The sequence below is a fragment of the Pituophis catenifer genome, unplaced genomic scaffold (genome assembly GCF_029215685.1).
Source record: "Pituophis catenifer annectens isolate HBS135680 unplaced genomic scaffold, rPitCat1.0.hap2 SCAF_7, whole genome shotgun sequence".
NCBI lineage: Eukaryota > Metazoa > Chordata > Lepidosauria > Squamata > Colubridae > Pituophis > Pituophis catenifer.
In genome coordinates this window covers 61,000,997-61,015,480 of record NW_027256887.1, presented here as the reverse complement: position 1 = coordinate 61,015,480, position 14,484 = coordinate 61,000,997, and the positions used below count along the sequence as shown (strand labels likewise).

Genomic DNA, 14,484 nt, shown 5'->3' with positions numbered 1-14,484 from the left:
TTGACAAAGGTGGGGGGGAAATGAGTGAGCTTGGCTGAAGCCTTAATGGCCCATTGACAAAAGTGGGAGGGGGAGGCAGGGAGCTGCTTTGTCTTTAAAACATGTTTCTCCATTTCTCATCCAGGGAAATATAGTATTCTGCCTTTTTAATATTTCCTAAAATATTTCATTCTTCTAGGAGTGGTGTGAGTGCTAACTTCCTACATCATTTTTCACATTTATGACTATTGCAGCATCCCAATGGTCATGTGATCAAAATTTGGACGCTTGGCAGCTGACTCATATTTATGACAGTTGCAGTGTCTCTGGGTCATGTGATCACCTTTTGTGACCTTTTTAAAAGATAAATCAATGGGGAAGCCAGATTCACTTAACAACTGTGTTACTAATATAACAATTGCAGTGATTCAGTTGCCACAACTGCGGCAAGAAAGTTTGTAAAATGGGGCAAAATTCACTTAACAAATGTTTCACCTAACAATAGAAATGTTGGGCTCAATTATAGTCATAAGTTGAGGACTAATGACTATTATTGAGTTCTCAATTCTTCCATTTTTGTCTTTCTGTAAATTGAAGTTAAAATTCCCACCATTTCTCTTAAGCTAAGACACAGCTTCCATGTGAGTCCCCCATCCCTGTGATTTTATTTATTGGTTTGCAAAATAGAGAGGGTATTATAAAAGTTAACTCCAAAATGCAGTATTTGGGAAAGCATTGACTTGCAAAAAGTTGCTATGGAGGCATACTCACTATTTCTTTCTAGTAAGAATTTCTATAAATAGGAAGACAATAAGACCAAAAAGAAAAAAAAAAGGAAGTTAAAATACATGTTTGGAATTGGAATGAGCTTTCAAAATTCTTGCTCAAAGGACATAGAAAAAGAAAAGCACTTGTTTGGCAAAATTCTCAGATGTTATAGGGATCAGTATAATTCAAACAGCATATACAAGTATTCAGATTCAAAACAGGAAAGGTCTTTGATCTCAGCAATAGTGCATTTGCTGTACTTGACAACAAGTACCAAAGAAAGCAACTTTTTAAGACATTGCTGACAGATGTTGTGAATGCATTCACACTATATCCGAAGCACCTTTCCTGTTTTGGCTCCAAATACCACACCTATTTAACAATTCTAAAGCACTCTGTTGTTCTCCACATGATGCAGATCAATGAATCAGGTGAAACAAAAGCGAATACCATTGTAACAGATTTCATAAATCTTGCGAAATGTGTGAGATGGAAAGGACTTTAAATTACAATACATCTAGCTTCAGCAGTTGGCCATCTAGCTTGCCCTCATCCAAAAACTTCCAGCAAGTAGCAGTCCCCCAGTTCTGAAGCAAATTGTTCCACTAGTAATAGTTCTTGCCCAACTATTTTAAAATAGCTGACAAAGCCTTTTTAAAAAACACTATTTTATTTTGAAACAGTGAACTATTCTGATATTGAAGCTGGCCAGGAAAGGCTTAGTTTTTCAAAGGCTAATTCAAGTGCTAGCAGAGGCCTGGCCCCTTTGAAATGCTAAAAGTGAATGAAAGGACTATCTGATAGAGCCCTCTGGCACTTTTGTCTAGGTGAGCTGCGCAGCAAGAGTAGAAGGATATCATGGTCTATTGTTCTATGGATAATTATGTTTGAAAGCTTCTAGGTGGAAAAACAGTAACTCTTTTCCTCCTTTTATGACCTGAGGAGATGGCAGTATTAAATTTGCCCTTTATTTTCTGTTACCTCTTCCTAGCCTGAGGTTTGTACACAGTTGCTCTTTAGGCAGATTGAACTTTGAAAGATATTTAGAAAGATGCTTGTTTGTTATTTTTATCCTGACATTTATGTCATGTTGCACAGGATAATAGCAAATATTATTTTGTTTCTGGGATGAAGGCTATGGGATAAGTAATGGATGGTGAAAAAATAAATTCAGTTATTGTTTGCTGTTAATTGGAATGACATGAGGATCTACATAACATGTTTGAGTCCCCTTTGTAAAAAAAAAAAAATCTTTCATAACATTTCATTTAAGAGTAAGAACGTATATGATATTAACGTAACACCAGAACTACCATTATTAATATCCTTCCTAAGTTTTTAAAATAAGAACAAATATTGTTATCTTGTATGGTTTCTAAAAACAAACCAGAAGTAGAGAAGTGTTTGGTTTTTTGGTTTTCTTACTAGAGAATAAAAACAGGCTTACAACCTTAATTATCTTTATCTAATCTGGTGATTTCCAGGTGTGTGTGTGTATGCATATGTAAATATATAGTTTTAGCAGTGTTAAAGTTAAACCCATTTGAGGCTTATGCTGTAAATATTTCTATTGCATTTCTAGACTTTCATCCTAAAATGGCAGGAAAATGTGACACTAATGTTCAGCAATCTTACAACTAAAATTTGACAGTGGCAACAGAATGAATTACAAGTTCTGAGGAAAGGATTTTGCAATCCTTATTTATTTATTATTATTTATTATTCATATTTCTATGCCGCCCACTCTCCAAGGACTCTGGGCAACTTACACCAAAGACAGTATACTAAATAGGATATTGCCCCCAACAATCTGGGTCCTCATTTTACCCACCTCGGAAGGATGGAAGGCTGAGTCAACTTTGAGCCGGTGAGATTTGATCCGCTGATCTGCTGAACTAGCAGTTAGCTGAAGTAGCTGCAGTACTGCACTCTAACCACTGTGCCACCTCGGCTCTATATCCTTGGACTCTAGATTACCGACACCTAGTCTAATCCTTGGACTCTAGATTACTGACACACATGCATAAACACACACATTAGTGTTTTATGCCTGGGGTTTTTTTTTACCTTTAATCACCACAAACACCTGCCATTATGCTTTAATCACACACAAACACCTGCCATTAATGCTTTATCCATGCCTTTTCTCTTGTTTCTTAGGTGGGTTCCTTTTTTATGATCAATCTGTGCCTAGTAGTCATTGCCACCCAATTTTCTGAGACCAAGCAACGAGAACACCAACTGATGCAAGAGCAGCGAGCACGATACCTGTCCTCCAGCACTGTGGCCAGCTATATGGAACCAGGAGATTGTTACGAAGAGATCTTCCAATATGTCTGCCACATTGTTCGTAAAGCTAAGCGTCGTACCCTTGGCTTCTACAACAGCCTGCAGGATCGTCGTCTCGGCCAAACAGAAACAGGCACTGCCAAACAGAGAGTGAATGGAAAAGACCGGAAGCAATACTGTAAGGTTTATAAACTAAGCCTGCCAAATTAAGGGATACAGGGTGGGGGAGTGTAAATGACTATTAAGACCCTCACTGTAAATCAGACTACAGATCAGGGGTGAAATGTAAAATTTTTTACTACCAGTTCTGTGGGTGTGGCTTGGTGGTGGGGGGTAATGTGACTGGGTGGGCATGGCCAACTTTTTTTTTTTTACTTTTAAAAGCATTTTTTCTATAACCTTAAAAGCATTTTAAAATGCTTTTAAAAGCCTCTGACGATCAGGCAACTCAGCTGGGATCATCAGAGGCTTTTAAAGGCATTTTTTTTTCCTACAACCTCTTCGGCCAAACAGGTTGCAGAAAAAAATGCTTTTAGAAGCCTCTGACAATCAGGCAACTCAGTTAGGATTGCCAGAGGCTTTTAAAGGCATTTTTTTTCCTACAGCCTCTTCGGCCGAAGAGATTGCAGAAAAAAATGCTTTTAGAAGCCTCTGACAATCAGGCAACTCAGCTGGGATCGTCAGAGACTTTTAAAGGCATTTTTTTTTCTACAACCCCTTCGGCTGAAGAGGTTGTAGAAAAGATGCTTTTAAAAGCCTCTGACGATCCCAGTTGAGCTGTGCGATCATCAGAGGCTTTTTTTAAACTTTCAAAAGCATTTTTTTGGCTGAAGAGGTTGTAGAAAAAATGCTTTTAAAAGTAAAAAAAACAGCCTCTGATGATCGTGCGGCTCAGCTGGGCATGGGGGGGGGGGGTGCAGGGATTTTTGCTACCGGTTCTCCAAACCACCCACCGCCATCGCTACCGAATAGGGCGATCCGATCCAAACAGGGAGCATTTCACCCCTGCTACAGATAGTTCTTGACTTATGACTGGTCACTTAATGACTGTTCAAAGTTATGATGAAACCCCCCCCCCCAAAAGTACTTATGATCCCAATTTGAAGTTCTGATGGCTGCTCGTCCCACAGTCACATGATGCATTTTGGGCACTTGGCAACCAGGCCGTATTTACAGCCATTTGCAGCATTTCATGATCATATGACCATAATATATGACTTTTTTTGCTGAAACCCAGCATTTACTTCCAGATTCCAGCAAAAAAAACCCGAAACACCTATTACAGAAAATGGGTTCATTTAATGATTGTGGATTCACTTAATGACCATGATGATTTGCCTAACAACTACTGCAAAAAAAGTCATAAAATTCAATCGGTCACTTAGCATCTGGCAGGACTGTAATGCCTGACTCAATTAAGGTCATAAATCAAAGACTACCTTTATAAGGTATCAGTCATTAGACAGTCCTTTTCCAGATTTTTTTAAAAAATATTATAAATTTTCCATTTAAATTGTACAAACGTCTTTATAAAAATGCATTTGTATATCCAGTTTCTATTAACTGGAAACATATGGAAAGTGTGAGCACTTTGAGAAGGAAATTGCATCCCAAAATTCAAAGAAGGATAGCTGAATCCTGATTTGTATAATAGCCAAAAAATTAAACAGGATTATTTACCGAAGAATGGTGACTGAACAACATTATGTTCCATCCCTACTTAAAACAATTGTTATACCTAGATTAATGGAAGGTACTATATAGCAACGATCCCCAACCTTTGTGGCTCCCTGGACTGGCAGTAGCAGCCATGGTGGCGGTGGCGGCGGGGGTGGTGGTTTGCATCAGTGGTGAGTTGCTCCTGGTTCTCACCAGTTGGCAAGAACCGGTAGTAAAAATTTGTAGTAGTTCGGAGAACCGATAATAACATCGGCTGGCCATGCCCCTGAACCAATCCTCGGCCCAGTTGCCGCTCGCTTACCCCACCTACCTCATCAGAGGCTTTTTTAAAAAACTTTTAAAAGCATTTTTTCTACAACCTCTTCAGCCGAAAAAATGCTTTTAAAAGTTAAAAAAAAAGCCTCTGATGATCGCGCGGCTCAGCTGGGATCGTCAGAGGCTTTTAAAAGCATTTTTTCTACAACTTCTTCAGCCAAAGGGGTTGTAGAAACAAAATGCCTTTAAAAGCCTCTGACGATTCCAGCTGAGTTGCCTGATCTTCAGAGGCTTTTAAAAGTATTTTTTTTCTGCAACCTCTTAAGGTTGTAGAAAAAATGCTTTTAAAAGTTAAAAAAAAAAGTTGGCTACGCCCACCCAGTCACATTATCCCCCCACCAAATAAGCCACGCCCACAGAACCCACCCCTGTTTTGCATGCACAACCTAGCTCCTGTCCATGTGCAAATGAAAGCTTTGTGCACTCACATGCTGCTTGTGGGGCACGGGGTTTGGGGACCCCTGCTATATAGGACAGAAAAAACATAGGAGAATATATTTAAGAATTTACATGTTTAGTTGGTATGTTATTGGATATATTATGTACAATTTTTGATTTAGCAGCAGAGAATGATACAGAATATGAAGTGGGGAAATAGAAATACAACTGTGCAAATTACTAGCTTTTATGAAAAGGATAAGAGGCATCTATAGTACAGATCATTCACAATAATATATATAATTGGTGCAAAATTTTTTGAATGTATTGGACTAAAAATACTATAATTTTAATATAGTGTTTTGGTCCAATAAATTCAATTCCCAAATATTGGAGGAGTCTTCAGATATTGTTTCAAGGGTCCCAGCCACGATTAGTAGAACAGTGGATTTCTTTTTTTCCATAAGCATTAAACTTCATTCTGCAAGTCCCAATATTTTGCAATCTTTTCTCAATCCTAACATCAACTGGTATAGGGACATCAATGAATTATTATTATTTGTTCTAGCCCCGTGATGGCGAACCTATGGCATGCATGCCCAAAGTGGCACACGGAGCCATGTCGCCTGGCACACGCGGCTTTGCCCATTCCTATTCCGGGTTTCTGGCGCGCATGCGCATGCGACAATCGGCTGGCCTTTGGGCATTGGGCCATGCCGGAAACCGGAAGACCTGGTCTGTGAGCCAGGAATGGGGCTTCCTCGAACTTCAGAATCAGGAGTGTCCAGAAAGGAGGACCAATGGGTAATTCTCCCTTCTGCAGCATCATCGGTCTCCGGGCAGAGTCTCCCTTGACTCCACCCACTGGAGGAGAGAGTTCCGTGCAGAGAAGAAGCCTAAGTTGGTTATTCAGGCCAAGTTCCCCCCTCCCACTTTCTCCGCTTCTCTCTCTCCGCAGAACTGTCTCTCCTCCTTCAGGTGAAGTCCCAAAGGACTCTGCTCGGAGACGGATAACACTCAAGCGGGAGACTTCTCATTGGTGCTGTCCTTTGTTCTGGCCCCTTCCCATCTCAAAAGTCCGAGATAAACACTTCCTCTCCCAATGCAGAACTGCGGATTCCTCCTCTGGGGCTGGAAGCATCTGGCCGAACACACATATGCATGAGCATGTGTGCTGTGGGCATGTGGGCGGCCAGCTGATCGCGCGCATCATGGCAGAAACTGGAAGTACCTTATCCGGTGCGCGCATGCCCCCTGGGCAGCTCCTCTTCCTGGCTGCAGCCCTGACATGCATGCGCACACTCCATTTTTGGCACTCGGTCCCGAAAAGGTTCGCCATCACTGTTCTAGACACTCATCTCCAAAACGCGATGTGAGAAGATTGATATGCTGCCACTGAATTCTCACAAGATTACCTTCATAACCACTAAAGTCTCATGTGATCTAGTGGCCTTTTTCCTGCAATACATATGGTTATCATTGAGCTATGGCCTTTTTTTCAGATCCTACAAAGCTATTTTAGTGGTAGAAAATCAGCAAAATGTGACTTTGCCAGTGATCCTTTAAAAAAAAAAAATCATACGCTTGTCAAGTCAGATATGCCTTTCTAGTTCTGCTCCATTTGCCAAGATAAGCTTTTTTGGATGATTTGACATATTATGTAGTAGCAAAGTCAGACTTACCATATTTTATATGCACAATATATAATATTTGAAATATTTTTCTTATGAGATCAATAAGGCTCCCCAGTTTTTAAAGAAACAAGCTTTCAATATTTTTTTAACCTCCAATATGTTACATATAGGTCATGGCCCTTATTTAATGATTCTTGCAGTCTAGAGAATTATTCCATCCATGCTACGTAACTGAACACAATTGAGTGCAATCTATTGTGGCTGAAGTAGAGCGTATCTCTTAGAGACAAGCAATCTCCATTTAAAGTCTCTGATGAGATGTTTAACTCTTAGCAGTTCCAGTGCTTCATTTTCTTCTCCATTAAAATGGCCAACAACCCATTTGCTTTGCGTAATTAAATATTGAGATGCAGAACTGTATTACAAAAAGGGCATTTTTAAGCCTTACATTTAATCTCTTTGTGTATTATTAACCAGCACGTTGCCGGAAACATTCTTCTATTGATTACATGCCTCAAGGACTTGGTCAGCCTACTACCAAGACATTGGTCTCTGAACCCAGCAACTGCCCCAAATGTTACAAGGCTCAGCCAGAAGCAACCCAAAGACTTTCTATGCTTGATAGTGTCAATTCAGACCAGGAAGATGGAAAAAAAGCCTGCGACCAAGAGGGAGATGGCGGGAAAGGAGTCATGGAGTCTAACACCGATTTGGAAAAAGAAGAGGATGATGGAGAAGAGAGAGGACAGCTCATGGTTTGCAATGATATGTGGCAAGAAGTAAGAGTCAAATTGAGGGGAATTGTGGAAAGCAAATACTTCAACCGTGGAATCATGATTGCAATCCTCGTAAACACCATCAGCATGGGCATTGAGCATCATGAACAGGTAAGGGACTGATAGGCACCTGAAACCAAAAAATTAATTCAGTATCCTGGGATAAAATTGTAAAGTTTCAAAAGGATGAATAATTATCATGTTGCAACCCCTAGGATATCTGTTGTGAACAGCAACATGACATTACCCATTTTCATTTACTTATCTAGGGAATTTGGCAACCTATGGGACTTGTGAATTATAGGACCAATGCAATCAAGTAGCAGCAATTTAATGCTGAGTTGAAAACTTAAGATGGTGAAATGAGACTCTATGACAGAGGTCCTCAAGTTTGGCAGCTTTAAGACTTGTGGACTTCAACTCCCAGAATTCTCCACCCAGCATAGCTATAGCTGGCTGGTGAATTCTGGGATTTGAAGTCCACAAGTGTTAAAGCTGCCAAGTTTGAAAACCCCTGCTCTATGATATCATCACCACAAGTGCAATCACTGAATGGAGACTTTGTGGGGTATAAATCTTACTGGACGGTTGGTAGACTGAAGCCAGAATCTTAGAACTAAGATTCTATTGGTATTTGGCTTGAAAATGGGACAAATAAATTAGACAGGCATTAATCTGTTGGTTAATAGATCCAAAAACCACATATATTAGGACCAATCAAAACTATTATCAAACTTTTAAGCATCCAGATTTCATCTTTAAATCTTTAATCTGAATGTTAAATAAAATTGATATAATATAAAAAAAAAATATATAGGTATTAAAAGTTTGTAATATGTATACATTTTAGAAACAGAAGCAGGAAGAGTTGTACAAATTAAATTACGGCAGTCAATGCTAAATTCAATGGCTCCAAAGACTGATGGAACCAAATAAAACTAGTAGCTGTCACTTCATTTAATAAAAATCAAAATCTATTTGTTCTGCAAATGTACCCATTCTGGAAAATATTTAGTGACATTTTGCTTACATGGATGCTAATGAATTCATATTGAACCATATGTTGTAGTTTTCAGATAAAAGCTGAACATTGTTTTTTAAGATTATCAGGACTTAGTTAAGTGAATGTGTTCACTTCTAAGCAAATGTAGCTTCATTTAAAAAAGAAGAAGAAGAAGAGAATGTCCTGAACTGAACTTACCTTTCTCTAGTTCCAACTAATAGTTATTCAAGTTCTGTGATTTTCTTTTGGTTTTCTTTATTCTTTGTCCTTCTGTATTTGGCCCTCACATCAAACATATATCTTTTTTTTTTGTCCCTCTCAACTGCCCATTCCTTCCCTGCCTATTCTTGTCTTTGCCACCTCCTCCTCCCACCTCTCTCTCTCTTTCTGTGTCAATTTTCCTTCATTAACTAACTGAAATCCTTAGTCTATTTGGCTTACTCTAATATGCTCTCTGGGGATAGCACAGGCACTTCGCCCTTTGCTCAAAGCAAATCCATCAGCTTGCCATTATTTCCAGCTTAATTAAGAGACAGAGAAGCACAGCCTGTCTGAACAGGGTAGAAAAGAATCAGGTGAACTGAGCTCCAGAAAGCTTTTTGCTTCTCCAAGTCACAGAGTGGCCAAGAACCACCATTCCTGTGTGTTTCTATCTGATGAAGAATGGATTAATGTCAGAAAGAAGTGGTTGTATTCTGCCATCCATAAATGTGGCTCTCTCCACGGTCCAGGCCCTAGCATTTAATGATTGGTACCATTTCACTGTCACTTGAGTGGGCTGTAAGTCTATGACAAACCTCAAATGTTTGTACTGACAGTCTAAAGCTCAGGGGGCGTAGCTGACTGCAGTGGGGGCAGGGGAGCAAGCTGTTTTGAAGGCAAATCTATGAGGCTCAAAAATCTGCATTAGAATCTTTATAATTCTAGCCAGAAAAAGGAGCTTGACAGCCCTTGTTCTTGCAAAGGTTATTTTAAAAGTGGGAACAATGCACTAAGAGATTGTAAATGCACAAATGATGACTGTACTTATTATCTGTAAATGGCTCAGCGCTGGATGCCATACAATAATTTCATTAAAACAAACAAGCAAGTAAACACCGCCTGCAGGCTTGGAATCTAAATAGAGGCAGTTCTGAGAAAATGCACTAATCCAATTTTTAAAGGGTTTTTACTTCAATTTTCCCCCAAGAGTTGTTTTGATTTTTTTTCACATCATACAAGAACAGCCTTAGTTTAGCCTCATGTAAATTGATGGGCACATTTCAGTGTTAAATGTTAATCATCAGCAGTTAATTTTTGCAAGTTAGTTCTGTTCCTCCATATAATATATTTCTAGTCATTGCATCCTAATATACTGTACATACTAATGTAGGTGGTCTATGGAAAGCTTATTTTCTGACTATTTTTAAAACAAATTTATGCATTCTGACCCTATGCAACATATTTATCTAGGGATTGCACAAGTTATAATCTAATATATTTGGAAGGCGGCAAGTTAAGAAAGGTTGATTAGGATAATTTTGCACATAGTAATACTATTCCAGCCCCATCAGAACATCTCCTAGGATGCTTCCTTTTTCGGCAGTCTTTTTCGACTGCTGTCCTCTAAATTAATTGGATTACCCATATCTGTAGGACATCAGGTTGAAGAAGACTGTCTTTCATAATGTTTCAATATATCAATAAATGGGGTCAATGATAATACTTTTTTAAAAATGTGTGTGAGCAACATGGTTGCCAAGTGATGAAGACGTTTGCTTCCAACTCAGAAGGTTGAGAGTTCAGTCCTGGACAGATATTTCTTTCCTAGGACTCAGAGAAAAATATTTATTTATTTATTTATTTATTTATTAGATTTCTATACCGCCCTACTCCCGAAGGACTCAGGGCGGTGCACAGCCAGACAATAAAAACACATACAATACAAAATTTAAAAAATAGAATAAAATCAAATTAAATAATTTTGGCCCCGACAAATTTAAAACCCCAAACTTTTAAAACCAATTTAAAATTGAATATATAAATACTAAAAGATATTTAAAATTTTAAAAATCTTTTATAAAAGAGGGGGAAAATTAGGCCAGGCCGGCCTGGTGAAATAGTAAGGTCTTTAAGGCGCGGCGGAAGGTGCGCAGATCCGGGATCCTCCGTATCTCTGGGGGGAGCTCGTTCCAGATAGTAGGTGCCCCCACAGAGAAGGCTCTCCCCCTGGGGGCCGCCAGTCAGCATTGTTTGGCTGACGGCACCCGGAGGAGCCCCTCTCTATGGGAGCGTACCGGCCGGTGGGAGGCTATTGGTGGTAGTAGGCGGTCCCGCAAGTACCCGGGTCCTAAGCCATGGAGCGCTTTAAAGGTGGTAACCAAAACCTTGAAGCGCACCCGGAAGACCACCGGGAGCCAGTGCAGCTCGCGCAGGAGAGGTGTTATATGTGCTGTGAGCTCCTTAGGTGTCAGAAAGGCATCTGGCCAGTAAATGCTCAGCTCCATCTAATCACTCTGACTCTACCCCAGATCAAGGGATTGCAGAGTCATTAAGAAGGAGGTGTTTTTTAATGATAATATTGTTTTGTGTATATATGAATTCTGCTATTGGTTGAGCCTGATTCTACTCTACTCAAGCCCTTGGTTCCTCAACTGATATGTGTGCTTGCTTCAGTGCTGATATTCTTTTGATCATGATTCAGATTTCTTTTAAGAAATTTTAAAGTTTAGCTAATGGGACATTTGTGTGATAACTTATTTAAAAACCCATGTGTCGTTGGTGCTTACTGAAAAAAATATACCAAAAATGTGGGAAGTAACTCTGTGATGGTATTCATTCATTCAGTCATTCAGTCATTCAGTCATTCATTCAGTCATTCAGTCATTCAGTCATTCTTCATTCATTTCTCACTCCTTTATCAGTCAGTGACTTTGGGCAGTTTACAATTCAAAGAAATAGATTATAATTAAAATACTAAAAACACATTTTAAACAATAAAAACAATAGAACAATATAATGCTAAGCCAGTATACTGTATCTAAAACAATTTATCTATGTTATGTGCTATCCAAATTATAAGTTTATTGATCCTACAGTATTTTAAAGATGAATGGACATTTCAATGGACATTTCAATTGAAATTTGTATCTATGTTTGCTTTCTGCAAACACATATTACCTTCAGCTTTTTTAAAAAAAAAATCTACATTAATTTTGCTCTTATTGAAACCTCTCTAATCATTGGTTTGCAGAAATATGCACTGCAACTATATCTCTGAAAGTGGTAAATTTCAAAATCCTGTGAGCTGATTATCACAAGGTAAAGGATATAAGAAAACATACCAATGAACTTTTAAACCTAGATGTTTTTCTAACAAATAATAACATTCTAGGAGATAGCTGATATCTTGGGAATTTATGACTGATACAGTTAAAGATTTTACATGTAAGCAAGTCTTGTTAACAGGGCAGCAAAGCACTGCTGTCACAATGTGAACAAGAATGTTGTCATGACAGAGAAGAGAGTGACAGGGTCAGTAATCCCTCAATTTAGTCACCTGTTGCAATCTGAAGATTCCTCACTATGATTTTTATGACACTGTAACTTCCAGTGCATTTGCTTTGAGTTCAAGTCACTTCTTACTGCTTCTTTTACATCTACTACAGTATAGCAGATGATGTCCTGCCTGCCTCATCCTCTGTATACGAATTAGTCTGTTTTGAAATCTGCAATATTGGAAAAAAATTCTTCATCCCTATTGTCCTTGTCCTACCTTTAATAAAATTCAGCAAAAGCCTTCCTGTTGTTATCATTTTGGTCTTTATAGAACCTTCTGGCATGCCTGGTACCTGTTTTACGGCACCAGTTGATATACCTATCTGTTGTTTAGAACCAGTGGTGGATTGCTACCGGTTCGCCCCAGGTTGGGCGAACCAGTGGCAGGGGCGGGAGGCTCCGCCCACCCACCCAGATGCATTCACAGAAGCGCGCCCATGAGGAAACTGGTAGCGACGGGATTTGAAACCCACTACTGTTAAGAACGTTTCAAGGTGAGACATAGCCAGTTATTCAGCTCCATGCATTACAAACAATGGACCAATATCTACTAAAATCATCACATTTTCAGTTGCAAAGAACTCAGCACAGTTAACCCATTGTCCATAATACTAATAATCTAAACAAGGACTGGTGTTGTAAGCATAAGAACCTGGAATTGGCACTTTTACTGTAGTTTGATAGTCCTGTGAAATGGCAAGAATATTGCTGTGAATAATTTTGTAGACACTCCTGATAGCCAAACAGTGGAAAGAGAAAATTTAGGAACAGGCAAGCTATGCCTATGGAGGAATAAAATGAAATAGAACTGAGAACAAAGGTCAGGAGGAACCTTCCATCTTCATGCTTCAGGGCCTGGTGGCTCAGCAGACTGATAGCATTGTGATTAACACCAGCTGTCTGCAATTACTGTAAGTTCAAATCTCACCAGGCTCAAGGTTGACTCAGCCTTCCATCCTTTCTAAGGTAGGTAAATTGAGGACCCAGTTTGTGGGGGCAATAAGCTGACTTTGTATAAACATACAAAAGTATGAAGGCTATTGCTTAACACATTGTAAGCTGCCCTGAGTCTCTGGAGAAGGGCGGCATATAAATCAATTTTTTTAAAAAAATGCTTGACAAATAAATTAGCCAGACGTACTGTATGCAGCAGAAAATAAAGCTGAAGAAGTTACTTCCTGACTGGGATCTACTACTCAGTAGCATACAAGACATACTCAAGGTAAATAAGAGTATTGTAAATCATCCACATTCAGATTTCACCCTATGAGCAACACTAACCATAGTTCCTGACTATATATACATTCATAGTCTGGAATCCCCTGTGAATCAGGTAGTATGGGCATTTGCCTTTTAAGAGAGCCTTGATTGATTAGGATGACTGCTTTATATAATAAGCATTAATCTAGGCATTGTAGCCTAAACCAAATTGATGTTCAGTTCAGAGGAGAGCAATATATAAAAAAGAAATAATGTTGTTGTTTTTTTAAAAAAGGGGAAGATCTGACATAAAAGAAAGGTTAAAGAACAAGAAATAGGTAACATTTTAATTGGTGGTGACTAAAGGGAGATGAGAGTCTGGATAATTACTTGCTAGTAAAAAGCTCTCAACACAAGACATACAAGGAAAAAGTTATCCAGAGAAGGAAGAAAGAAGGAAAGGAAAATTTAGACCTGAAATAAAAGAATTGTTTATTTTAAATATATGTAAAAACCTGGAATAATGTATTATTCATTCAAAGCAGTATTCTCAATCTCAGCAATTTTCAGATATGTGGATTTAACTTCCAGAATTTCCCACCCAGCATCAGCAGAGGCAAACAGGATAATTTAAAACAGTTTAAAATCCCTTCTTTCGAGGGATAGTGCAATAGCACTTAGACCAGGGGTGGGCTGCTGGGGGTTTGCAGAGGTTCGGGAGAACCTCTAGCTAAGATTCTGTGCAGTTTGGAGAACCCCCAAGTCTCATTCCTGGTTGGCCCCGCCCACCCCGCCCCTCCCAGTAGTCCCCATGCAGCCCGTTTTGGATGCGGGTAAGTGTAGGGCGCGTGCGGAGGCTGGCGGAGGGTGAAAAACAGGCCTATTGGAAGTTCGGGAAGGCTGGAAATGCCTGATTCTGGCCTCC

General features: G+C 39.3%; 1 protein-coding gene across 1 annotated transcript in view; it reads left to right on the top strand.

Moving 5' to 3' along the window:
* Positions 1 to 14,484, top strand: part of CACNA1I (calcium voltage-gated channel subunit alpha1 I) — a 359,066-nt gene that overhangs the window by 267,778 nt on the left and 76,804 nt on the right. Inside the window, 2 exon segments of the mRNA XM_070947665.1 lie at positions 2,908 to 3,214; positions 7,521 to 7,930. Coding sequence (XP_070803766.1) covers positions 2,908 to 3,214; positions 7,521 to 7,930 — 717 coding nt within the window.